This window comes from Lemur catta, chromosome X (genome assembly GCF_020740605.2).
Source record: "Lemur catta isolate mLemCat1 chromosome X, mLemCat1.pri, whole genome shotgun sequence".
Lineage (NCBI taxonomy): Eukaryota > Metazoa > Chordata > Mammalia > Primates > Lemuridae > Lemur > Lemur catta.
This window is the reverse complement of record NC_059155.1, coordinates 63456724-63481758: the sequence shown is the minus strand read 5'-3', so window position 1 is coordinate 63481758 and position 25035 is coordinate 63456724. Positions and strand designations below refer to the sequence as shown.

Sequence of the window (25035 nt, the reverse complement as noted above, 5' to 3'; positions counted from 1 at the left end):
ACCTGTCAATAATGCCTTTGGCGCCTGTCACCTAATGTCTACTCTCCTTCCTGCTGAACCTCATCCTCCATGGGTCTGACCAGCATGCTTTACCCTGATTCATATCACTGATAAAGGTGATATGAACAGGTAATATGGACAAGACTCTCAAAATCCACCAGCTACCTCCATCCAGGGTGGTGTGGCTCCTTTAATCAGCAATGTTTGGGCCACGCTTCAAAAAGGGTCCATTCCATATCACTAGGTGCAGGCTAGCCCAGTTGGTCTCAACCCTGGCTTTATTTACAACAATCACCTGGGGAGCTTAGAAGTCCCCCATGCCCAGGCAGCAGCCCAGATGATTATATCAGAATCTCTGGGGGTGGGACCAGGTATCAACATTTTTAGAGCTCCCCAGGTGGTTCTGCCGTGCCTCTGGGGTTGAGACCCTCTGCGCTAGCGCACATATCCTGTTAGCCAAAAGCCAGCCCATCGATGACTACGCCCGACACAGGGTGGACTCCGAGTACTGTATCTGGGCATTTAAATCACTCCACTGAAAAAGGCCACTAGCCAACTGTGAGTATGCCAAAACCTTTCCAAACAGAACACTGGCCCTTGCTATTCACTTCACTCCACGATCTAATGAATTGGAGAGATGGGAACAGAAATATCAGTGAAGAAGAAGCTGCTCTCAAACTTCTCAGCCTTGACATCAAGCTCGTTAATTTCTTTAGGGAAGAACCAATTAGACAGCTGAAGCATCAAAGAACAAACCTTGAGTATGCTATTCTAAGTTGTAAGTAATTTACTCTCCAAAGAGGCTTAATTTATGCAGGACAACATAAGCTTTAAGAAGCCACAATGTGGCCCATTCATATTCACATGTAATGTATTACAGGGAGGTTAAAAGACACGGAAGATACCGGCAAACTGAAAACAGTATTTGTAACACAAGCCTTTGATAGCACCTTATAGTCTTCAATAGATGAAAAACATAGCTGAAACATGGAGCGTTTTCCAGGGGCCAGGCATCATGCTAGGCACTTTACACACATGAAAACATTTACCACTCAATCAGTCATGCAAAGTAGACACTTTATTGTCCTGGTTTTTCGGATTAGAAAATCAAGGCACAGAGAAGTTAATTTTAAAGTAACTGGTTTTTAAATCCAGCAGTCTGACTCCAAAGCCCACTCTCTAAACCAGCGGTCCCCAACCTTTTTGGCACCAGGGACTAATTTCATGGAAGACAATTTTTCCACGGACTCGGAGATGGGGGGAGGTTTCAGGATGATTCAAGTGCGTTACATTTATTGTGCAGTCAAACCTCTCTGTTAATGATAATCTGTATTTGCAGCCACTCCCCAGCACTAGCATCACCCCCTCAGCTCCACCTCAGATCATCAAGCATTAGATTCTCATGAGGAGCGGGCAACCTAGATCCTTCATATGCACAGTTTACAGTAGGGTTCCTGCTCCTATGAGAATCTAATGCCACCACTGACCTGACAGGAGGCGGAGCTTATGCGGTGACGCCCACTGGGGGAGCAGCTGCAAATACAGATGAAGCTTCGCTCAGTTGCCTGCCGCTCACCTGCTGCTGTGTGGCCCGATTCCTAACAGGCCACAGACCGCTACCAGTCTGTGGCCTGGGGGTTGGGAACTGCAGCTCTAAACCATAAAATGACACTATTGTATCTGATCCTCACCTTAGCTTTATGATATAAATACACATAAGTATACAGAAGTAGTGATTGCAGTACGCATGTGTTAATTGAGTGGTTCAGGGATAAGGTCACAGAGTTTTTAAGAGCCCAAATTAGAACAGATTCATCTCTCAACTTCCATCCCAAGCCCCCTCCTTGCCATACCATAATTCTTTCCTAGGTGCCTACAGATGAGTGCTGTCTGGTGGAAATTTTGGCAATGATGGAAATATACTACACATTTGGTTGTCCAATATAGTAGTCTCTAGCTACATGTCTCTACTGAGCATTTTAAATGTGGGTAATGTGGCTAAAAAACTGAGTTTAATTTAAACTGTAACTAATTTCAATTTAAATGGCGAGTGACTATCATACTGGAAAGGCAGCTACAGAGGCCATGAAAGGTCGAATCATTTTCACCCTTTACAATTACTTTTCAAACCAAACTCACTTCCAAAACCAGGCTGTTTCCCTGATCATATAACAGCCCATCAGCCCATCACAAGCGCTACTGAAATAAAATACCACCAAGGGGTATAAACGAGCTTGAGCTCCATGATCTTACTGAGTATTTGCTGGGCACAGTCACCACAGCAGGCTCTGCTATAAGTTGGAATATGTGACTCATGAAATGGAGCCAAGTCAATGAAAATATTTCCTGAAGAAAAACTGTTGCACAGTTCCCTGCACATTGAGGATGTATTAATAGTTAGTTTCCAAAGTGCTGGTAAAAGGTTCCAAGATAAGATAAATGTGACCACCAATCACCAGTAGCCAATCACCTGGCTGCCTTGAAATATTGCCACAGATGATGACATTTAAGACATCACCAACCTCAAGCCCTTCCCCAGATGCCAAGGCAAAGGTGAACAAACTTACCAAATAATGGGCTTAATCTATAGTAAATCCAAGAATAAAATTCAAAATATTGGCCTCCTACTTCTAAGATTCAATTCTGAAAACATCACTTAAAGTACGAACAATTTTTCTGCAGTTTCTCTACTGATGTATGTTCCACTGAAAAATATCTCTATAGTTCAAGACAGCAAAGTCGTGCTGAACCAATAAAAGTTTCATTGTTGCCACTGTTGAAAGCAGTTATTGCACAGAAGGCTTTATTCCTTAGCATCTAAAACTCAACTGTGGAAACTCACTTTGGCCCCCCCCAAATCATCTGACCTCTTCCATTACTTTGTGCCTGATTATTTTGATGTTTATATGAGGTTTGTGCCTAGAACAATTCCATCAAAGACTAAGGAACAAGATAAGATGCTTTTGAGGCAATCCTTTTTATAAATGCAACTGGGAGAAGGTGTTTTTTAAGATTTGAAAAAAATCTAATTAAAATGATCATCTAAAGAGGAGAGCCAATAACGCGAAGGCAAAAGAGAGAACTGAAGTCTGGCAATGAAAGAAATAGTTGGGGTACTTCGTTTAGGGAGGGCAAGAATCCCTGCTTTTCTCTGTGGAAGGACATTGTAAGAAATGCTCACTTCATTTCATGAGTGCCACTAGGATAATTGTCGCTTTCTGCACTTGATACCATCTTGGCTATTTAAAAATGACTCTCCATATGGCTACTGTAAGAGGAAGATTAAAATTTTCTAGTGTAATCTGTTTATTTTGTTTCCATCTTTTGGCCTGAAGAAAACTTCACATGAGATCTGCAAAAGTGCTGAATCCATCTTGTATCAGTGTGAGGAAAATATAGTATATCTTTTAGTTACTTTTTAGAGGAAAAGTATTGAATATTTGTAATCAAAAGTTTGTATGGCCAAGAACCATATGCTTATAATTATTACATGGGGAGCTGTTAAATATTAATATTACCTTAAATAAAAAGTATGAGACAGTCATAGCACATCCCAGTGGTCTCATTCTGTTTGGATCACTATACTACATCAGATCTTGAGGTAGCATTCCGGCCTCAGTGTTGACTGTAACTTTACATTATAAAATTCATCCTTCCTTAATCTACGCTGGCCAAAACGGGAATCAAAAGTAGTGGGTGAGCCAGCTTCAAACGTTAACCGTAAGTGCCTCCGTATCTTCTTGTTCTATCTTGTTCAGTCTTAATTTTGAAGCATTTCACAAAGGAAATTTATACTCAAAATGCTTTAATAGTCTCAACTACTTGCAAAACTCTCCTTTTTTTCTCCATCATGGATTTCTTAATAGTAATAACAAAAGCTACATGGATTTTTTTTTAAGTTTTACATTTGCAATGTTAATGTGGAGCATGGATTGCCAGTGTATTATTCGAAAGAAAAATCAAATTATCCTAACATCTGAGATTTTTAAAAATCTTAAGGGTTACATGCTATGTTTTTATCAGTTTTACTTCTTTTTTTTTTAATACATAAGGGTGGCAGACACTGCTCACTATTTTCCAATATCTATTCCTCTCCTCTTCTAAAGCAATATTTTTAGCTGCCCAGCTAAAGATTACATTTTCCAGAATCCTTTGGTATGATCATATAACCAAGTTCTGGCCACTGGCAATGAGAAGTGGTACGCGCAACTTCCACAGAACAGTCTTAAAGAGCAGAGCCTGGACTCTCTTTCCTTCCTATTAGCAGGAATATGAGGGCAAAGGCAGCAAGCAGCTGTCTTGGACCATAAATGGAAGCCAAGTGTTGAATATGACAGAACAAGACAGAACCTAGGTCCCTGACCCCTTTGCGGAAAAGCACCACTGTGCCTGCTTGGACTCCCACATTAGAGGAGTGAAAACTCCTGGCATGTTGAAGCTATTATTAACATTCTGTGGGATTCTATTATAGCAAACAAACCTATATCCTAGCTAATATAGTATCACAACATAATGAATTTTCTTATATGTGTTTTGTTCTATCAAAAATAATTACAAAAGCATCCATACAAAGAACTATTCTTTCACGCCACCTGGCATCCAATGATGCTAACACTCTTCTTTTGGAAGTGTCTCCAGAGAGGATAAACAATTTATATTATTTTACCAAGTCCCAAAATGACAACCCTCAGGTTGGTTACTCACTGATTGTGACCACTTTCCAAAAATCGAACCCAACATCAAAAGTGTGCCACTGTTGATACTATTTTATTATAAAAATGAGCCACGGGCTCCCCCATCCCGCACTGGCAGGAGAAAACAGGTAGGAGAAATGGCATTCTCTACACTTGCATGTGCTTCCTCTCTTTAGCAAAAGGTCCCCTTGCGAGTACCAACACCTAACAAACCAAATCAACCACGGCAATGGATGACGCTGGCTGCACCACCTCCATCAAGAATAGGTGAGGAACACAGAGCTGGAGACTTGTCACTTCCTAGCTGTGTGACCTCAGCTGTCACATCTGTGATACGGTGAGGATTACATTGGTGGATTCAGGTAAAGTACTTAGGACAGTGCCTGCACACAGTAAGAACTCAGTAAATGTTTTTAATATATGTATATTGTGTGCATATAACATGTATCTGCGCACAATGGGTACGTGTTTGTCAGGCACACATGTACATGCTTGCATGTATAATATGCCTGTTTGATAAATGTGTGTGATGCATATATGTATTATGTATATATCTCTCTCCATTTCTTGACTGACAAACATATATTCTGATTTCTGTGAAATTCAGGTTGATTCATAAAAACAGCATCCTTTTGTCCCAAATTCACAACTTTGTCAAATCTTATTCTCCTGCATTTGTAACAGACCTAATAATTAAGTGCAGCTGCCCCTTAAACATCCCCTAAGCGGCTCTGCAAGGCCCAGCAGGGTTTTCAGCTGCTCTGGCCCAGGCTCAGGAGGGCACGTGGCACCTGCCTCACAAGGCCTGAACTATCATTTTATTTTCTCAGTAGCCAAGGGAGCTCATCTGAGCCACCAAAAAAAGATGTGAACACAGGAATACAAACACACTCCGCCAAACGATTTCCATAAAGGCAGAAATGGATAAAAGAGAAGCTCACAATCGAAACAGTTCTCTTCCTACACTGTCCCCAAGTTTTTGGAATGGATATCGAAACAGAAAAAAAAAGAAAAGGCAGAGTTGTCATTGCTTATGTCTCCAAAGTAGGACATATTATATCACCAATGGGGATACAAAATGCAATTCAGGCTCAGATATATCTACATAAATTGTTATTCCCCATTTATCCTGAATTTGAAATGTTCTGGAAGCCCCAGTCATTTGCAAAATAGTCAAGTGTAAAAAGACAGCAGTTGAGGTCATTCAGAGAGCCTGTAAAAAAAAAAAAAGGAAGAAAAGAAAAGAAAAGAAAAGAAAGACAGCAGTTAATGGCTGCCACAAAGCCCAGAACCTTCCCTGAGGCTCCTGGGCACCCAACTCCAGACTACTGGATGGAAAATAATGCAGCTTTCTGCATTGCTTAAGTATGTCTGAAAAGAACACGTATTCATTTATTAATTTGTGTGTGTGTGTTTTAAGGAGGCTCTATCTTAAGAAAGAAAAAATAAAACAAGGCAGCACATCAGCTAAAATGGGACCGCCATGACATCAGAGGGGAGATACAAATAGAAACATTCAAGGCCAGCGTTGAGCAGACTCAAGTGAAAAGTCAGTGGGCACATCTGCCTCAACAACCGCTGCTAGCTTAAGACACCCCATATCACGCCAAAGTGCAATTCATCATTGCACCTGCAAATTACCGAGAAACATTCCACCGAGGTCGTTTCACTTCGTTAAACTGGCAAACACACAAGTAAACTATTTTTTTAAATATTCACATTTTTAAATGATGGAAATTTAAAACATCTTTAGTGCTTTACAGCAATAACCTTCTGTTAGTTCTCCAAACAATTTATGTGATCAAGCCATTCACTGAAATGCCAGTTAAATGAGGAGTCGCTGGATGTGAGCAAATTATGGACAGAGGTTTTTACAGCAATCAAACTGTAGATATTTTTAAACCAAGTAAGCACAGCCTGCCATTTTAAGTACAAAGTTACCATGGGAACAATAATACCTTGTCTCCTCCACCCTAAAGATAATTTTCCATAGGTCATAAATTTAAAGACATAACTAAACGAAGCATTGTATTTGAGACTGAAATATATACGAGACTAGAATTTCTCAGGCATTCAAACAATGCCTTAATTCAGCCTCAGGTTCCTGTGATCTTGTTACCAGGCTTCTGAAGAAGGAAGCACAAGTAATGATGACCTCTCATTATGTTATTATAGTTACTGACATCATTAAGGTTTCTTCTGTGAAAACTTGTGGTTTTGATAAGTTTTATTGCTAATCATTTCTATTTTCTTAATTGCACTAAACTATTAACATCAATGGTAATTTGCTACATTCAGAAAATGCACTTTTGAAAAGGCCACATTCTTCCCAACTGAATGTTTCAGCAGGATGTTCACTTGCAAAAATAGCAACATTTACCTATAACTAAAATCTGAAACTTGTTAATACAGTCATTAAAATAGCCAGCTACTATGTAAAAGAAGAGAGACATGTATATGGTACATACACACATGTGGTAGAAATGTAGAACATTAGTAGTATTAGTACTACTCTATCCCTAGAAGAAAATGATTTTATGAACACAATAGAAATTTCTATTTTTTTGCATTTAACTCCTATCGTAATTTCTCTGGTCACAGGTACATCCCCCTGCAGCCTGTGGGCTCTTCTTTAAGACCAAGGACTGACTATCTTATTCATCACTGTAGCCCCTGCCCTTGAACTGCGCTTGGGCAGTGAATGTGCACAGTGAAAGTTGGGAAGCTGGCTAGAAAGCAAGCTATGCCTCAAATGATGCCTTTGATGATACCAACAAAAGCAGCAACATCACAGCAAATAACTACTGTGGCCACTCAGAGCTTGGGCTGCAGCTGGAGCAGTCTCCTTTCTCCTCAGGCATCGCTGTAGCCAATTCTGACAATCACAAGACGACAGATGTTTTCTGCAGCGTTTATGGAGACCTTTCCCCACGCAGATGGAAGCACAGAAAACTCCCATTTACCTGGGCAAGTTTTCCTTTCCTTTTTGGTCACTTACCCCCTTAACTTCTCAACTCCTTTCATTTCCTTGTCTGAAGAAGGCATCTAAATATTCTTCAACTGCAGGAAAAGGTCAACAGAAGCCAAACTTTTCATCAGACTGATTTCAAATATTATACCAGTATGACAGACGTCACAAACAAATGATGTTCCATCACAAGCAATGAGGTGAGGTAGGAAGAAGTTTCTAGACTGGCCAATATGTGGCTCTATGATTTTTTTTTATAATACTTGCAAAAACAAACACCTGCTTTCAAATATAAGGATAAGTACTATAATAAACAGGGTTCTGATTACCTGGTGCATTATTAGGATGAACTCTGAATTCCAAGAAACCAAGGTACAAGTTACTCCATTATTAACTTCACCATCGAAGAGCAATATTATTTTTATTCCAAATAATGTTCATGAATGGTTAAGTTTCACAGAAATAATTTAAAAATAAGGCTTTCAAACAACCTGTATAGAAGTCTCAGTATGTGAAATTATATTGGATTTTTCTCACAAAGATGTTAAAGATGTACCAACTGAAAATTTAGAGGAAGACAGAGATATAAATATGTTTATGAATAATTAAACTGTATGGATAGAAACGCCTGACATTTAATAATTATCTGAAAATGGCATTTTTACTGATTTCATCTAAATATACAGGGGAAAAAACGTTCCTGAAAATATCTACTCTAATCAATTTTACATGCCAATATTAAACCACTGAGAAGCATTCATTAAATATAAGTGAAAAAACAGATTGAACATAACTACAGAACTTCCTCCATTTCATCCTCTACAATTACCCAGACCAGTGCCTCACTCACCTGCAGAGAAGAGAACACAGAAATCAGCACTTACACAGGAGAACAACTGGGAGGTGATTCTTTTCTTCTCCAAAGGAGTTGCTGAAGGACAGCATCCTCAAGCTTTTAAGCATTTGGGAGGGAAACCAATCCCAGGTCTAGGGACAGAGAGACCTAAAGCCAGAGTCCTTTGGACACTAATCAGAATGAAGCTATAGCTACATCTGCAAAGCTTCAGAAGAAAAAGAATAGGTGATTTCTTTGTCTTACTGCAATATTATGCTGGAAAGGGCCCTGGGGGTATTTACACCACTACCTTCTTTTTAGCTTGTTGGAAAACTAGGCCCTATTAAGTTAAACCATATGAAAATGCCATATTTGTACACCAAAACGGTCAAATATTGTCTGTTTCATATGTCTCAACCTAACATCTTCACTGAGGATTGGGAAAGTCAGGAAAACATGGTACTTAACCAGCCAGTGTACTATTCATTAGCAGCTCTCAGAAGAAAAGAAAAAGGTTAAACCTCTTGCTTCAAATGAAATGGTAAATAAGAAAATCATTTGTCCACTTCAGTTGCTTGATGCTCTCTTCTTTTGTTACATGAATATTTGAGAATTTGCTAGAAAGACACTTAAATAATAAAACCTTTCAGGTACAAAGAATTTTCCAAAGCTAATTATAATTCAGTTTTATCTCACAAATGCTATCATCATTTACATATCATTATTCTTATCATAAAGAATGTCTTGTTCATGGTTAAGAGTTCATTGAAGGCCTGGCGTGGTGGCTCACGCCTGTAATCCTAGCACTCCGGGAGGCTGAGGTGGGAGGATGGCTCGAGGTCAGGAGTTCGAGACCAGCCTGAGCAAAAGCGAGACCCCGTCTCTACTAAAAATAGAAAGAAATTATATGGACAACTAAAAATATATATAGAAAAAATTAGCTGGGCATGGTGGCGCCTGCCTGTAGTCCCAGCTACTCGGGAGGCTGAGGCAGAAGGATTGCTTGAGCCCAGGAGTTTGAGGTTGCTGTGAGCTAGGCTGACGCCTCGGCACTCTAGCCTGGGCAACAGAGTGAGACTCTGTCTCAATTAAAAAAAAAAAAAAAGAGTTCATTGAATATGGACTCAATTACACCGGTAGGTCTGTATCAGCACCAGGAATGAGTGACAACCAGGACGAGGTTTGTCTGCATCAGAGAAAGATTTGGCCTGAAACACACCCTTCAGAAAGGCACCTCCTGAACTGGGCAACTCCTTCTGTACCTGGGTCCCTTTATTTGATGTCTAGAATTTCTTGCCCTATTCCAGCCCAAATCCCCAAACTTCCCATGGGCTATATGTTTTAAAGGTTTGTGACAACTGTCTTTCACTACTTCAAAAGCTCAGTCTAATTCCATGTTTCTTAACCTCGGCACTTGTGATGTTTGGGACTTGATGACTATTTGCTGGGGTGGGAAGGGCTGTTCTCCAGATTGTAGGCTGTCTGGCAGTAGCCCTGGCCTCTTAACCTCTAGATGCCAGGAGCACCCCTGACTCCGCCAGATGTAACAACAAAGATCTCCAGATACTGCCAAATGTCCCCTAGGGGGCAAAAATTGACCCCAGTTGAGAACCATTGGTCTAACAAACTCTTCTGAGGCAAAAAATTAAATTAAGTTAAAATAAATAACTCATTGTTGCTTCTTAAGGAATCTGAGGTCTCAATTTCTCACCAGTCCTTGACTTTCCAAAGATTATCTGTGAGTACATGAGGGACAGCCTGCCTAGGCAGAAAGTCCAACCAAACAGGTTGAGGTTTCTAATCAACACCCCACTCTATGTGACAGTTACTTTGGTTACAAGTTTTCTTTTTCTTGTTAATGATACCTTACTTGTCACAGTGGGCTCAGAAAACTGCAATTCAATCACAAAGTAGAAATATCATCATTTTGCTCAAATCCCTGAATGCTAAAATGAGATAATAAAAAGAACTTAACTTACATGTCCAAATTTAGACTTCAATTTTAAATTCTAGAGTTTCTACATTGAGAGACCACCCCAAGACAAAAACATGACCAAAAAAAAGTTAATTTTAAGAAGGGATCCTTATGCCCAGGGCCTTGCAGGATCACGCAAATCCAAATGTATCTGCGTGCATATGTGATGGCTGGTGGGGACGGTGCTGCCCGTGGACAGAAGGTCACATATGGGAAGTGTCTGGTGGTCCAGGTTGCTTCTGGCCATGATCACCAGCAAGGGAGCAGCAGCACCCTATGAAAAATTGCATTTCCAAAGATATGTTTTAGGAGAATTTACATTCGTGATTTCTGTTTGTCCTCAAATAAATAAATAAAAGTTTGAGGCCTTGTTGAAGAATAAGAATATTTCTGTGAAGTGATGGGTAACAGCCGCACACATAATCTCATTTGACGGCTGAATAAGCTCCTTTCCGGAATAAATCAAGCTCAAACTCTGACAGCCCAAGTACTGGCCTCCTCTTCCCAGGGTGAGCAGCTATGTAAAATATTCCAGGAGAAGTTTTCCATTAAACTCCTTAAGGAAACTAGGTAATCTTGAACGGACCCAGAAAATTTCATTTTCACAAGTAACATCGCCAAACATGGAAGTAACATTTGCACAGAAGAGCTCCGGTTCATTCTTTGAGTTACCTTAGCTGCACGGCTCTAAGACATTAGTGGAAAACTGGCCTTTTCTCCCTCTCTTTCAACTAAGAATTTGCATCTTGAATGTAAACTTGGTCTTTGTAATGGTGCTAATCGGGTCATATTTTTCTTGTAAAAGAAATCTACATTTTAACATAGCAAGGATTTTTATTATCTTCCTATGATATGTAAAAGGTTGGTTTAAGTAAAAACACCTCACCTCACTTGTGGGTCCTCTGCCCATGTTTTACCCATGACACTTGCCACATGGGGTTGTGACAGGTGTTACCTTGTTGACTAGCCTCACTGGGAGCAGAGCACATTGAGGGCAGAAGCTGTTTCACTTGTGTCAATACCAGGTGCATTTGCTACACAGTAGGCTCATCCACACAGAGCTTTAATTCACCAGCATGTGACCAAGTCACTTACTGAGTGTGCAAATCATGTCTTAATCATCCTATCATGAGCTTAGCACTCAGTCCAACAAATACGGGGTGAATGGACAAAATCAGTATCAATCCTACTTTTAATAAACAGCATGTTACAATTTCACAGCCCTCAATGCCCAGCTATCTTCAATGGAAGAAAATGCTCAACAGCTAACTTAAATTCTATTTCCTCTTTTCTTTTATTCTGTATAAATATCAAAACAGCAGGATCCAATCTCCAGGACTCCTGTGGATGTTGATGAGGTCCCTTCTTAGCTAAATGGTGACCTCTATTATTGTGTACAAGTTTTTTTTAAATTTTTTATTGATACGTAATAATTGCACATATTCATGGAGTACATGTTATATTTTGATACAAGCATATAACATATAATGATCAAATCAGGGTAATTGGGACATGATTCACCTGAAACATTTATCATTGCTTTATGTTGGGAACATGTGAAACTTCTGTGCACAAGTTTTAACATTCAACAGGTAGCTCCCAAGACTCACGCACTCCCTAGTCCTGGAGAAAATATAAGGCAAGCAAAAATAATTTTGGCACGTTACCCACCTGTTTGGCCCTTCACTGGCATATAGATTGTCTTCTTCATTTAATAGAAGAGCAGATTTGGCTTCTCATTCTGCATCAATGACAATGAAATCAACATCTTTCACGAAAATAACATTAGTTGGGAAATACAGCACAAATAAGCAGCTAAAAAAAATCACAACTAAAGCTCTGTTTAGAAACTGGATTTTCCTTCAGTGATGGTGGATTCCGTTCTGAAATCCTATTCAAGCATATACAGGCACATAATGTGTCCTATGTGTTTGCTACTCTGCAGGGTCCGGGATATTGTCACAGAGCTACCATACGCAGCTCTTATGACCAGGCTGGTACGTGATGACTCAGAATCAGCCCCCCCCCCAACAGCTTCCATCTTCATCTGAACAAGTCTGTGCACCCAGCTGGACTTTCAGAAGTCACAGGTCTGTGGAAGGGAACCATGAAATTCCATGGAATTAGATTTGACCTTAACTGGTTTACTTTTGACCTTTTAAAAAAGCCATAAAAAGTATGAGGGATCTTGCAATAAGTTTTTAAAAGGTGTGCAAACACATTATTGGGGGATATAAAAGAGCAGCTAAATGTAGGAAGACACATGCCATGTACACAAATGGAACACTCAATGTAGTAGACACATTAACGTCATGAAATTATTCTATAAATTCACAGCAATCCCTCTCAAAATCCTAACAGGGATGTTTGTGGAACATGAAAAGCTGATTCCAAAAGCAAAGGATCAGAATAGCTCAGACACTTTTAAAGAAAAGCAAAGGAGGAAACTTCTCCTGAGAGATAGCCTAGCTTATTATCAATCTCTAGTAATTATGGCAGTGTAATATTATAGCACAGGGATGGCAAAATAGACCAAAGGAACAGGGTGGAGTCCAGAGTACCCACATGTATAGGAGGGAAGTGTGGGGATATACACATACGCAGTGGGGAAAGGATGAATTACTAAGTATGTGGTGGTTTCTGTACACGAAATAAAACATTAAAACAAAAGATTTCTACCTCACACTATGCCAGAAAATAAGATCCCAGTGGAATAAAGACTGAAACATGAAAAGTATGACTTAAAATCTTTCTCTTAGAAAATACGGAAGAATAGAATATCTTCATGACCTTAGGGATAGAAACAATTTTAAAACAAGGCAAAAATAAAAAGTGTGATTCATAAAGGAATAAAGGAAAAGATTGATAATTAGGACTTTATTATTATAATAACATATTCAGTACAACAAAAGATGCGTTCAACAAAGTTAAAAGATACGCCATAGAGAAGACGGTATGGCCAACACATTTAACTAGGGATTAGTAACCAGAACATACAAACAACTGCTATAAATCAATAAGATAAAGACAAATAAAGATATAAATGGAAGGGAAAACCCAAATGGCCAATAATCTACCCAAAACTTTCACTCTCTAGAGAAATTCAACATAAAGCACAATGAAACACCACTTCTGCCTATCAGATTTTTGAAAAAATTAAATAATGCGACAGTATCAAATGCTGGTGAGGATGCAGAGAAGCTAGAACATTCATACACTACGGGAGGGACTATAAGTTGATACCACCACTTGGGAAGCAGTGTAACATGATACAATTTCAAGCCAGCTCCATGTGATGACAAAGCATTCATTTTGCTAACTGCATCATTACTCTGGTTAACAAGACAACAAAATTCCAAACTAAAGGAACGTAGAGAAATTATTATTGTCTACATCCAAACAATATGAGAAGAAAAGTTAATCTAGCAAATGCAATTTTCTTTCTAGTTCCATTTTCAGGATAAAACCCCAAAATTATCCCAGGCCTTTGAGACTTTTTCCACACCTGCACTCCACTTGGAATATCCACTGACCAACACTTCAGCAACTACTGTTAATTCAAACAATTCCTAAAACTCCATCTTCTTCAGGAAACTAACTGGGAGGAGGCAGGCTTCCACATCTATATAGCCTTATCTCCTGAAGCCAGAAAACATTCTCACTGACCATATCCCGAGTAAATACGCAACACCTACAATTTTGTCTTTATTCACAACTCAAAGTGCACTTTCCATTTCTGAGGTAGATGAGGTAGATGCATATTTTTCATGTATCTATCCCATCTCTCCTCAAGTGTTTCCAAGTCCTTCTCACAGCTGCTATGTCAATGTTTTCCACTTAAAATAGAGGGTAGGAGCTCGTGGTCTACGCACTCCCTAGTATGGTTCTAGATATCAAAGCCTTTAATAAATGCCTTTAACCATACTTATTTAGAAGCAGGTCTATTTCCCAGATAGAAAACCTGCTCATGTTTTAAAATAATGCTATTAATTTTGAGCAAAAGCTGCCGGACACAAGAGTTCATACTGTATCACTCCATTTATATACAGTGTAAAACCAGGCAAAACATGCTGACAGAAACTAGGGGTGATTATCCTTGGTGGGGGGGCGGGTGCCTGAAAGTCAGCTTGTGGCAATTCTCTAAGGGGCTGGTAATGTTCTGCTGCTTAATCTAATTGCTGGTTATGCTTGTAAAAACATAAAGCTATATGCTTATGATTTGCCCACTTTGTGTGTATATATCAGAGTTCAATTAAATTCTTAAATGGTTTTATAATATTTGTGCCTCTTATAAAACATCTAAAAATATTTGTACAAGAAGATATCATCATATAATGCAGCTCAAAACAGTTTTTGGTAATCTAGTACACTGGCTTTGCAAAACAGTAATAATTCATGGAATGGAAATTCATCCCTTTAATGTTCTGAATTCTGTTTTACTTACCATGGAAACTGTCAGAATATGCCAAATGAGAAAACTAAAAGGAAAATATAAAATAAAGTGCTGCATCAAATAAAGTTATCTTAAGAGCTTGAATTACATTGCTAATTACATCTCCATTCTTTGCTCATTGTGTGAAGAAACAGATGCCAGAATTTAAGCTCCCTTCTTAACATCCACCATTTAAACATTCTTTTCAGAGACCTTGTGAAACATGTCTAAACCTAAAACAGTGACCTGATGCACACACAACACAGTAGGTTTTCTAGACTTCTGCTGACCTTCACTTCCAACGTTCCTGCTCGTCTTACACTGGAACTATTTTGCAAGTGTGCTCAGATCGGTCAGAAAATACTGACTTATGGTCTCCATTTGGAGGGAGGAGTTAAGGATGTGGGGGCAGGGAGGTAGGAAGGGAAAGGCAATCCATGGCTATAGGAAAAGAATCTCTAAACAAGGGGAAAAATCAGTCCTTTCACTTCTAACTCCTTCATTTCTCAAACACATGGAAAAAAGTAACGAAGACATGACCACAGACCCTAAGGATGGAACGCGCAGGAAGGTTGCCTTAAAGGCTTAATCTGGGTAGATTTGATTATAGCTAAGGAGATGAATTCTAAATTTGGAAAGGCCATTAAGGTAATTAAGGATGTGACTAAATCCTTCATGTCTTTCTACTTAATGAAGAGAATAAAAGATGATGCCAATGATTTGAGTAAGCAAAAGGAACTTCTTAGATTCAGTCCTTTCAAAGATAAAGCGCACAAGTTACCAAGGAAAGCCAGACACCATTTCCAGGGGAGGTTGGCCTCATTATTGAGATGGTTTAGGTACCATTTGACTCCAAAAAAAAGAATGAATGAATTAGGGGTCTACAAGGCTCCGCATTATACCTCTGCATTCTCTGATGATGTTGGAAAAAGATAAAAAGCAATAGAAAACTTCTTTCAGTAGGAAAAAAAATCAAGCACACCTTTCGGGAGGAAAAAACTTTTTACCCAGAGATCCTCCCATTCCACAAATGTGCTCAACCAAGTCTTCAACGATACCACTACTCAGATTTTATGACATTGTGAAACACAAAAGGTTTCCAGTCCCTCTTACTCTTAAGCAGTGGTTCTCGATGTGGTGCAGTATTGCCTCTCCTCATTGCCCAGGTTATTTGGCAATTCTTGGAGACATTTATGGTTATTACAATCAGGGTGCTGTTACAGTATGTACTGGGTAGAGGACAATGAGCCTGCAAAACACCCTACAATGCACAGAATCATCCCCTCATAATAAAGAATCATCCAGCCCAAAGTGTCAAAAGTGCGGAGGTTGAGAACCCTGCCCTAAAAAGTCTACTTAAATGGGAAGAAAAATGGACTTCTTTCATTTCAGTATCTATCTTCAGTTGCTCCAAAGAAGAAAATAGAATTTAGCAGATTTGCAGATACCAGACAAATACATACACAAGCAAATACTAAGCTCAAATCAAGATCTACTCTACTTCAAGGTCATTTACAATAGATCTTGCTATACCCAGTTCAAATATACTGACTTATATACAGCTATTAAGAGTAAAATTCAAAAGATCAGGTTTAAATACTTTTTCTCTCAGTAGATTTTAGTTTTTTCTAACCATGTAAGCAATTTTTACTTTTTACTTTTCCTATTTTCTGGTTACCAGAAAATGTACTGTTTTTTTATTAAGTGGTCAACTTATCTGTCAGCTTATTACATGTAAATATCAAATTATTAAAAGAGATTTTTAAAAAATTGATCAAGAAAAATAATGAGAATACTAATTACCTACATCACTAGGAAGGAACAAGGGAACATCACTACAGATGCTATGGACAGTAGGATTAAACAGATAATACAACAATATTATAAACAACTTTATGCCAATAAGCTTCATAACTTAGATAAAATGGACAAAGTCCTTAAGAAACACAACTTTCCAAAACTGAAACAAAGAGCAAGTCTGAATAGTCCTATATCTTTTAAAGAAATATAATTCATAATTTAAAACCTTTCCACAAAGAAAAGTCCAGACCCAAATGACTTCATTGGTAAATTCTCTCAAATATTTAAGAAAGAAATAATACCACTTTTAAAATTAATGATCAAATAAACAAGGACAGGGTTCCATTCCAACCTTCAACCCCTCTGGAATGGTACCTAAGATAACCCATATCTCTTTCCATCCCACAAAGCTCATACTTCCTTTCCTTCTCTATGTTACCCTTTGAAAAAGAGGAGACAATAGACAAGATTAAAATCATTTTTGCAAGATTCATTCAAATGTAACCATTTGTAATCAACTAGAATTTGTTACTCTCATCTGGTGTTCAGTCCCACCACCAAATCTGATTTTCTACTCTCTCCCACACCTACTCTCTACTATGGCCAGGCCAGTCTCTTCAGAATCCCACCAATAAACCCACTCCTACCTCTCTTCTGTGGGTCAGCCTAATCCCTTCCACCCTTCTCAACACACCTCAAATCCAAGTCTCCAGCGGAAGCTTCATATAAGCCACAAGGTTTCACCCTTCTCAAGAACTCCTATGCTTTTATTTAAAATTTGACAATTAGACATGATTCTCCATCTTGGTGTGTTTGTTTTATCCCCTTGAGGAGACTGTCATTTCCATCTAGCTGTCACTTGCCTGCTTAAAATCCCTTCCTTATTCTCTATGACCGGCGGGGTAATGACCAAGTTCTTTCCTGACACTGCGCTGTCTGGCATGGCCTCGGCTCTCCGCACTCCTCCACATTCAGGCCGTTCCCAGCTCCTCAACGTGCTCACGCAGCAGCCTCTGCCAGGCCCCTTCCAGGCCCCTGCTTTTTGCACATCTGTCCCCAGGGCCTGGAATATCTTCTCCCTGACACCCAGACACTCCGACACCCTGACCTCCCCATCATCCTGCTCATCCTTGGAGACTCAGATCATACGTAACTGCCTCCCCAGGGAATTCCTCTCTGAAATACTACCTCTCCCTGTTTTCCTCATATTCTTTTTCTAAAGGCCCTTGTACTTACTTTGACTTTATTCATATATTTATCTGCCTTTCTGAAATGACTGTGGTTATTTGAGGACAGAGTCTTGTTTATTTTCTGCTTCAAGACTTAGCACAGTACTTGGCTCATCTGTGCAGGACTCTGAATGCTTGCTGAGCGAGCAGCTGTCATAGTCCCCTGAGAGCCCCATGGTGATGGGCATGTGACGGGAACTCAAAGGCTTAGAGGCCAGCACATGCTAGTTGCATGGCATTTCGGTAGGTACTCTCTAAACCCTAATACACGGTGAGAATGGAAACACAAAGCTCTTGTTGCCTTTTAATCCTCGGGGCAATAATGAGTTTCACTAAAACAAAGTGTTTCACCCCAAGCTTTCCAGAAATTCAAAAACCTAACAAGAAGGAAGGACTTTTCAGCAGAGAGAGAAAAGTATTTTAAACATCAGAAGAAAAAAGCTAAAGGCAAAAAAAAGTAATGAAAGAACAGTCAAACTGCTCTTTAAATTGTTTTTGTGTCTGTGTACGCCTGCAGCAATCAAATTGCTTCTAAAGCAACTTCAAGCTCTGGAATTCCGTTATTCTGTGATAAAAGTATTAATACTACTAAAGAACAATAATGTCATTTGCCCTATTAACTTACCATAGTTTATCATGGAGTTTGCAATACATCAACAAATATAATTTTACATACCTTGAAATCTATACATTTATAATATAGACCTTAATAAAATGTATTTTATACGATAAAATCTTCATTTTTAAAACAAGTATTTGTGGAGCACCTACAATATGCCAATCATTTCAATGAACGCTGGGATACAATGATGAATAAAACAATCTCTGCTCCTGACAAATTCAGTAGTTGAACAGAAAAGGAGGCATATTAAAAACACTAACAAGTCAGCTAATCATAACCAGAAGAATCATGTTTAAATTATTAAATGGATAATGATGGCTCAAAAATACAGTAGATGCTCTCTTACCAGTGTTGACCTAATGGATCGCACCCAATTACCCTGTATCCTCCGTTCTTTTTCTGAACCATACTGACCACTGTCCACAGAACTTGGGTTCTGGGCGCTTCTTTAGGACCCACGAACCACTTCTCTCACCAGCTGAATTGTATACTTAAGAAGAGTCATTTTTGTTTGTTCCCAAACCTGTTTATGCCAGTTGTACTTGTTACTATAATTATGAATTTTAATTCAATATTACAGAAATTAATAAAATATGAGTGCCCAAAGAGCTTTTCTTTCTTTGAAAATCAGGTCGATTGCTTTGGAAAGTCTTAACAAAAATGAGTAACTTGAAAAAAATAGTTGCCAAAATAAGTATGGGCAAGGCAATGTTAAAAGTTTAAGGGGAGTGGGGTAGGTGATATAAAGGGATTCTGCACACTGATTGAGTCCCAATCCTTTAAGTTTTCATTCTACTTTAATATAAGAATCTGAAACTGGAAATCAGAAACCAGTGAATTTTGGCTGTGATCAATGGCAGAAAGTCTTCAAAGACCTCCAAGCAGGGCTTTACACTCAAAGCAAAGGCCTTGACTCTACAAAAAAAGTTAATGTTTAAAGTTAAATAAAATGTTTGCCACACATATGTGGTACTTTTTATGACACACCACTTTGGCATTTTCAATAAACCATCCAGCTGCTTGATCCTGGATGTGGCAGATAAGGATCTTCTCTAAGAAGCCCTTGAAGGGGCCAAGTGGTTTGAGCAAAAGCTTTTGCTAGAGCAAAAATATAAGAATTAATTATTTTCTGTTTGTCACAAACAGTACTCTCTGGTATTGGATTATGAGGTTTATTCAAAATGTCAGTCTGAGATGAGAAGGGAGCTCTCTCCAAGTCCCAGGTGTGGGCTTCTTACTAGATCTTTAGACCCAGAGAGAAGGAGGCTAACACATCCTAGGATCACTTCCTGCACAGTCATTCATCAGGATGCCATTCCTTTGCCTCCAATTGCATCTGAATTCCCCAGCAAACTTCCAGAATCAAACATGGCAAGCATGGGCCTTCAGTGTGCTTCCTTCTGAGTGCAGCCTCGGAAGGTGGCTTGGGCCGGGTGTGTGGGGGAAGAAAAGGCTCTCTGGTGCAGCCAGCTCTAAAGAGAAAGAGGGCAGGAGAAGCTAAGGCTGGAAGCCTTAAAGAGGGTGAACACTACGGCTTCCTCCAGCAGTTCTCTTGGAGAAGAGCCAGTCGTCCGGGAGGCAGGCACATGGAAGATGCCAGCATTTAACCCAACTACAAATGATGCCGGTGACGCCGGCTTGATGGAACCAAATAGCGTTTAAACAACCAGGGAGCTGTTTTCTCATGTTTTTTAAGCATAACGTTACTCTCATTTCTTTTTTCTAAATTACATACTTGTAGATTTGTAAAGGCCCAAAGAAATAATTTCGTCAAATCCTTTTATAGTAACCTAAGATTAAGAAGAGAAAATGATTTACCCAAGATCACACAGCCAGTTAGTGGGCAAGCTAGGGCAGGCCCCCGGGCCTCTCCGGCCTGCCATCCTTTTCCTCCGGGGACCAGCAGCACCCGGGAGCTTGCTAGAGATGTAGAAACTCAGGCCCCACCCGGGACCACTGAATCAGACACTACTTTTTTAGCAAGATCGCCAGATAATTTTTATGAACATTACAGTTAAAGAGGAACTGCCATAAACCAGTATTTTCTGAAATTCTATGTAGTGAAATGACTGACTACTTTTAAGTTCATAATCCTTATAAACACTTCCTTATCACAAATGGATCAAAAAAATTATTTCGATGTTTTGCTGTATTTGATAGTTTCATTTACAATTTTCATTTAAAATTATAAGCAACTAGTGAAACAAAATCAGCACGTCTCTCTGGACACATAAGCCATGTTAAAGCAGGATGGATATTCCACAAGTGCCTTATAAGAAACTGTTGCGTGGAATTCATTTAGTTGCTATGTCTTCAGGCCTATGAACAAGGTAACAGGATCAAAATTCTGTTGGGCAATGTGAGTTCCTATCAGTTAAAACCAGGGTGGGTGTGTGTGTGCACCCACAGAATATGTGCAGCCAAACGTGGAACCCTTCAGCCAGAGAAATAATTAGCTTCAACACACTCATTTAGGTGGTGTACTGCATACAAACAATATATCAACATCATCTCATTGTGCAAAACCACCAAAGTGCCTGAATAAGTCAAACACACTTCAAACACCAATTCAATTGGCTCATTCCATTTACCTGAAACATCCAGAAGAGGCCAATCCATAGAGACAGAAAGTAGGTTAGTGGTTGCTAGGGACTGGGGGCAGGGGAGAATGAGGCATGACTGCTAATAGGTACAAAGTTTCTTTTGGGGTGATGACAGTATTCTAACATTAGATAGTGGTGATGGTCTCACAACTCTGAATTTACTCAAAACCAGACTTGTACACTTAAACATGTGCTGGTGTGGTATGAGAATTCTATCTTAACAAAGCTGTAAAAGAAAAATTGGCTCAACAATAAAAAACCCCACGTTTTCTTTTAAAATAAAATTGTATACACAACCACTGCTCATTATTTTATTTTTCAACTTAAAGATTTTAAATGCCTTAAAATGAGAGTCCAAAGGGGCTTTTATTTCCACAAACTTCATCCATTTTACCAGTAAATTAACTGATACCAGGTTAAGGAAGTGACTTGTATAAGAATCAAATTCCCCAACTCAATGGACCAATGGTCAGAATTTTCCCAACATTAAATCATTTCAATTAAAACATTCATAAGGGTATGCACAGTAATTAAATACATCTGGAAAAATAAAACCATTTCATGGCCCTGTGGTATATTTACTAAGAATCTACCAAAGGAAATCAGTATGTTTCCTTTTTGGCATGAAGGGAACTTTCTTTTTAATGTAAAAACTAAAAACTAAAACCAAGGATACTGCCAGAACCAGGGAAGTATGCACAAATTAACATAAATTGGCAATTGAAGTGTGGAGCCAACAATTGTCCAAGACACAGAATACTTCCTTGAGAACAGGCCTCTAGCTTGGGCATTTGCTTCATGAGAATTGCACTTAACTTCCACACCTATTTAAATATAAAGCCGGTCACCAATGAAGTCAGGAGTATTGTGAAAGCTGAAGAAGGTCTCCATGTGGTAATTCTACACTCAAATTCAACATACAAATCCAAATACCTAGCGTTAAAAAACCAGAGATAACTTCATTTCAGGAAAGTAGTTAATGCTTTCCCGACTCCTGCACTCTGTAGACCTGCAACATCTTCGAAGGCAAGTATTGCCAAAGCCGCCCCAAGCTGCACCGCTGCCATAATCCGATTCTTGTGCATGAACCTCATTTAAAAGGGAGGTTGAGTGATGTGACCACTCACATGGGTCCATCAAGAAAAGTAGGACCCGGAGTTACAGGCCACTCAATCCTGCCCTTTTTAGAAGGGTCTTATCCTAGGTCTCGCCTAACCTATCGGTAAGAAATTTCCCTGTTGGATTCAGAGAATCCTATTTTGAGTCTCCTGAATTTTTTTTGAAAATATAAACTATAAAAATTCTTTGAACTTCCTTTCAAATGCAAAATAATGTGCTCTCCTTCCTATCCCTCACCAAAATTTTAATCAGTACAAAATTACCACCCCCCCACAATTAATTAATAGCAGCGGGAATGTGAGAGGGGGGAGGCGACTGGGGACAGCAAGCAGTTCCCAAGCCCCCACCATTAACCCGCAAGGGTTAAACCCACTGCCTCCCTCATTAGGAACGCTTCACAGGGGCTCTTCATAGTCTTTGTGGCTTTTGCGGCGCTTGTGGCTGGAGCCTGTCTGTCACTAGGGAAGGCTAACGGAGTGGGGAGAGAACACCCTTCCCCACGCACAGCTCTCACGCATTTCCACGAGTGCCGCGGAATCGGCTGATTTCCCAGGAACTCTTTACGAGTTTTCCTCCCAATACGGAGTCCCCATATAACGACATGTTGCTGACGGCAGCATTTCAGGGTGTTAGGAAGTGACAGAATCCTCCAGCCGCTAACACCCGCCCCGGGCCAGGTTGGAGATTTTCGCTCTCCGGAGCTGAGGCTTTCACCCTCGCCGTGCGTTCCCCCGATTGCGCTGGAACCCGCTTGGCCCACCGTCTCCACCTGCGGCCCCGCGGCATTCTGATAGTTGGAACGGGGGACAAAGGAGAGAGACCCACCCTGTGCCACATCCCGTCCCCCTCGTCTGCCACTTTCCTAGTTTCAAAGGACATGGTTCCCAAATGAGCTCTCAGAAGACCCTAGGTCTGGGGAACGGGGTGTCTATTTCATGTGGGTTTAAGGGGAGACTAGCACGACGGCAGGGCGGGACAGGATTGGACGGGGAGCTCAGGCGACTAGGAAAGCGTCTTGGGAAACAGGCAAGAAGCTGCTCCGTACCAGCACCTAAAATAAAGCAGGAGCCCGGGACGCGCCGTCTGTTCTCTCGGCAGCTCCTCCGGGGGGCCTCGCTCTTCCGCCCCCGCGAGCCGCGCGCCCGGGGGTGCAGCCTGGGCGCAGCCGGAGCGGGGACGCCCCCAGGATAGGGCAGGGAGGCGCACCTGGGCGTTCGGGACACCTGCGCCGCTCCCCCGCACACCCCCCTCCCCGTCTCGGCCCGATCTGCAGGTAGCCGAAGAGGCGCCACCTGAGCAGGGCTGGGGCGGGACCCTCGGCCAGGGGCGCGCCCCTCCCCGGGAGGGGGGCTCGAGGCCGTGGCCGTGGCCGTGGCGCGGGGCCAGCGCGCTCGCTTACCCATGGCTGGAGACGGGCGGGAGGGGCGCGGGCTGCGGCCGCTCGGGCTCCCCGGGGACGGGCAGAGCCGGTGGCACAAGTTTGCAGGTCTGGCGGGCACGTGCGCCGGCCGGGCTCGGGCGGGCTGCGCTGGGCTGTGCAGGGCTGGCCGCTGGCTCCTCGCTCCCGGCCGGGGTGGGAGCGCCGCGCGGCTCCGCCTGCACTGGGGGCCGGCCGCGCCGAGAGGGGCCCTGACGTCAGCGCCGGGGGCTTTGTGCGCCCGGAGCCAGGGCCCGAATGGGGTCAGCGGGCGCGCCCAGGCTGCAGACTAAGCTCTGGGCTTCCTCGGGGACCCCGGAGCGAGAGCCGAGGGGCGCGGAAACCGGAAAAGCGGGCGAGGGGGATGCGGGCAGAGGGGAGCGGGCTTCTGGGATCGCAGAGGTGCGGATCTGCGTCCCAGATGCAAACCACTACAGCTGGAGGGGGCTTTGAGGTCTCGGCCACACCCATTGTACAGATAAAGAAACTGAGGCCCCAGGACACTAACCCAAGGACACCCAGTATCTGGCCTCGTTGCCTCGATCCTTTTGTTCGGACACGGGCTGCGGATGGTTAATTCAGTGGGTCTCAACCCTGCTAAACATGAGAATAAGCGGGGGAAGTTTTGGAATCCCAGTTTCATCAGGGCTTTTGCAGGTGGGACTCATGATTCCAATGGGCATCCAAGGTTGCGAACCACCGACTTAAGTTAACTCGTGGGTAACAAATGATTTCAAAGGGTACAGGTAGCACCCTCCAGTTTGGAGTGGTGGCAGATTTGGTGGTGTGCGTAATCAGCCCTCTTGATCCCTGGAAGCCCAGCCCTGGGAGGCCCTTGGAGACTTCGTAGATTTCGTTCCAGTCAACCGCTTCTTCTGCTGTTCAGGCCTGGCTCTTGAGCCTTTAAGTGAATTAATGGAGTGTCCGGGGCTTAAATGCCTCGTCTTCTTAGAGAAGAATTTTCTTCTCTCCAAAGATGTTATAATAAAAAAGCCATGCGACCCTTGCAGTTCTTGTAGGACTTATGCTTTCTGTGACATTTCTGAGCCCAATATTCCCCCCTGATATTTTACGTTGTGTTCATTGTTCTGAAAACACATCACGTTACTTGAACAGAGGGTTACATAAACAGTAACAATAGATAGTACATTTAAGGGACATTTAAGCCAGAAGAGAGAGGCTTTAGGACTGAGAAAGGGTGGAGGAGGAAAACATTTCATCTATTGAAATTTATTGGATTACGAAAGATTTTATCAAGGCAGAGCTCTAGAAAGCCTACTAATATTTTACATGAAAGGACAGAGATTTGTGCTAGGCGGATCACTGGCTCATTTTCACAAT

At 41.2% G+C, this 25035-nt stretch overlaps 1 protein-coding gene across 2 annotated transcripts in view; it reads right to left on the bottom strand.

Annotated features, from left to right (window-relative positions):
• Positions 1–23991, bottom strand: part of GPM6B (glycoprotein M6B) — a 149294-nt gene extending 125303 nt beyond the window's left edge. Inside the window, exon 1 of one of the 2 annotated variants that reach the window (XM_045537550.1) lies at positions 23677–23991. In XM_045537550.1, the coding sequence (XP_045393506.1) occupies positions 23677–23680 (4 nt within the window). In that variant the 5' untranslated portion in view covers positions 23681–23991. The remainder of the gene's footprint in view (positions 1–23676) is intronic. The other variant, XM_045537552.1, reaches the window with a different exon arrangement.
• Positions 23992–25035: the final 1044 nt, after the last annotated feature.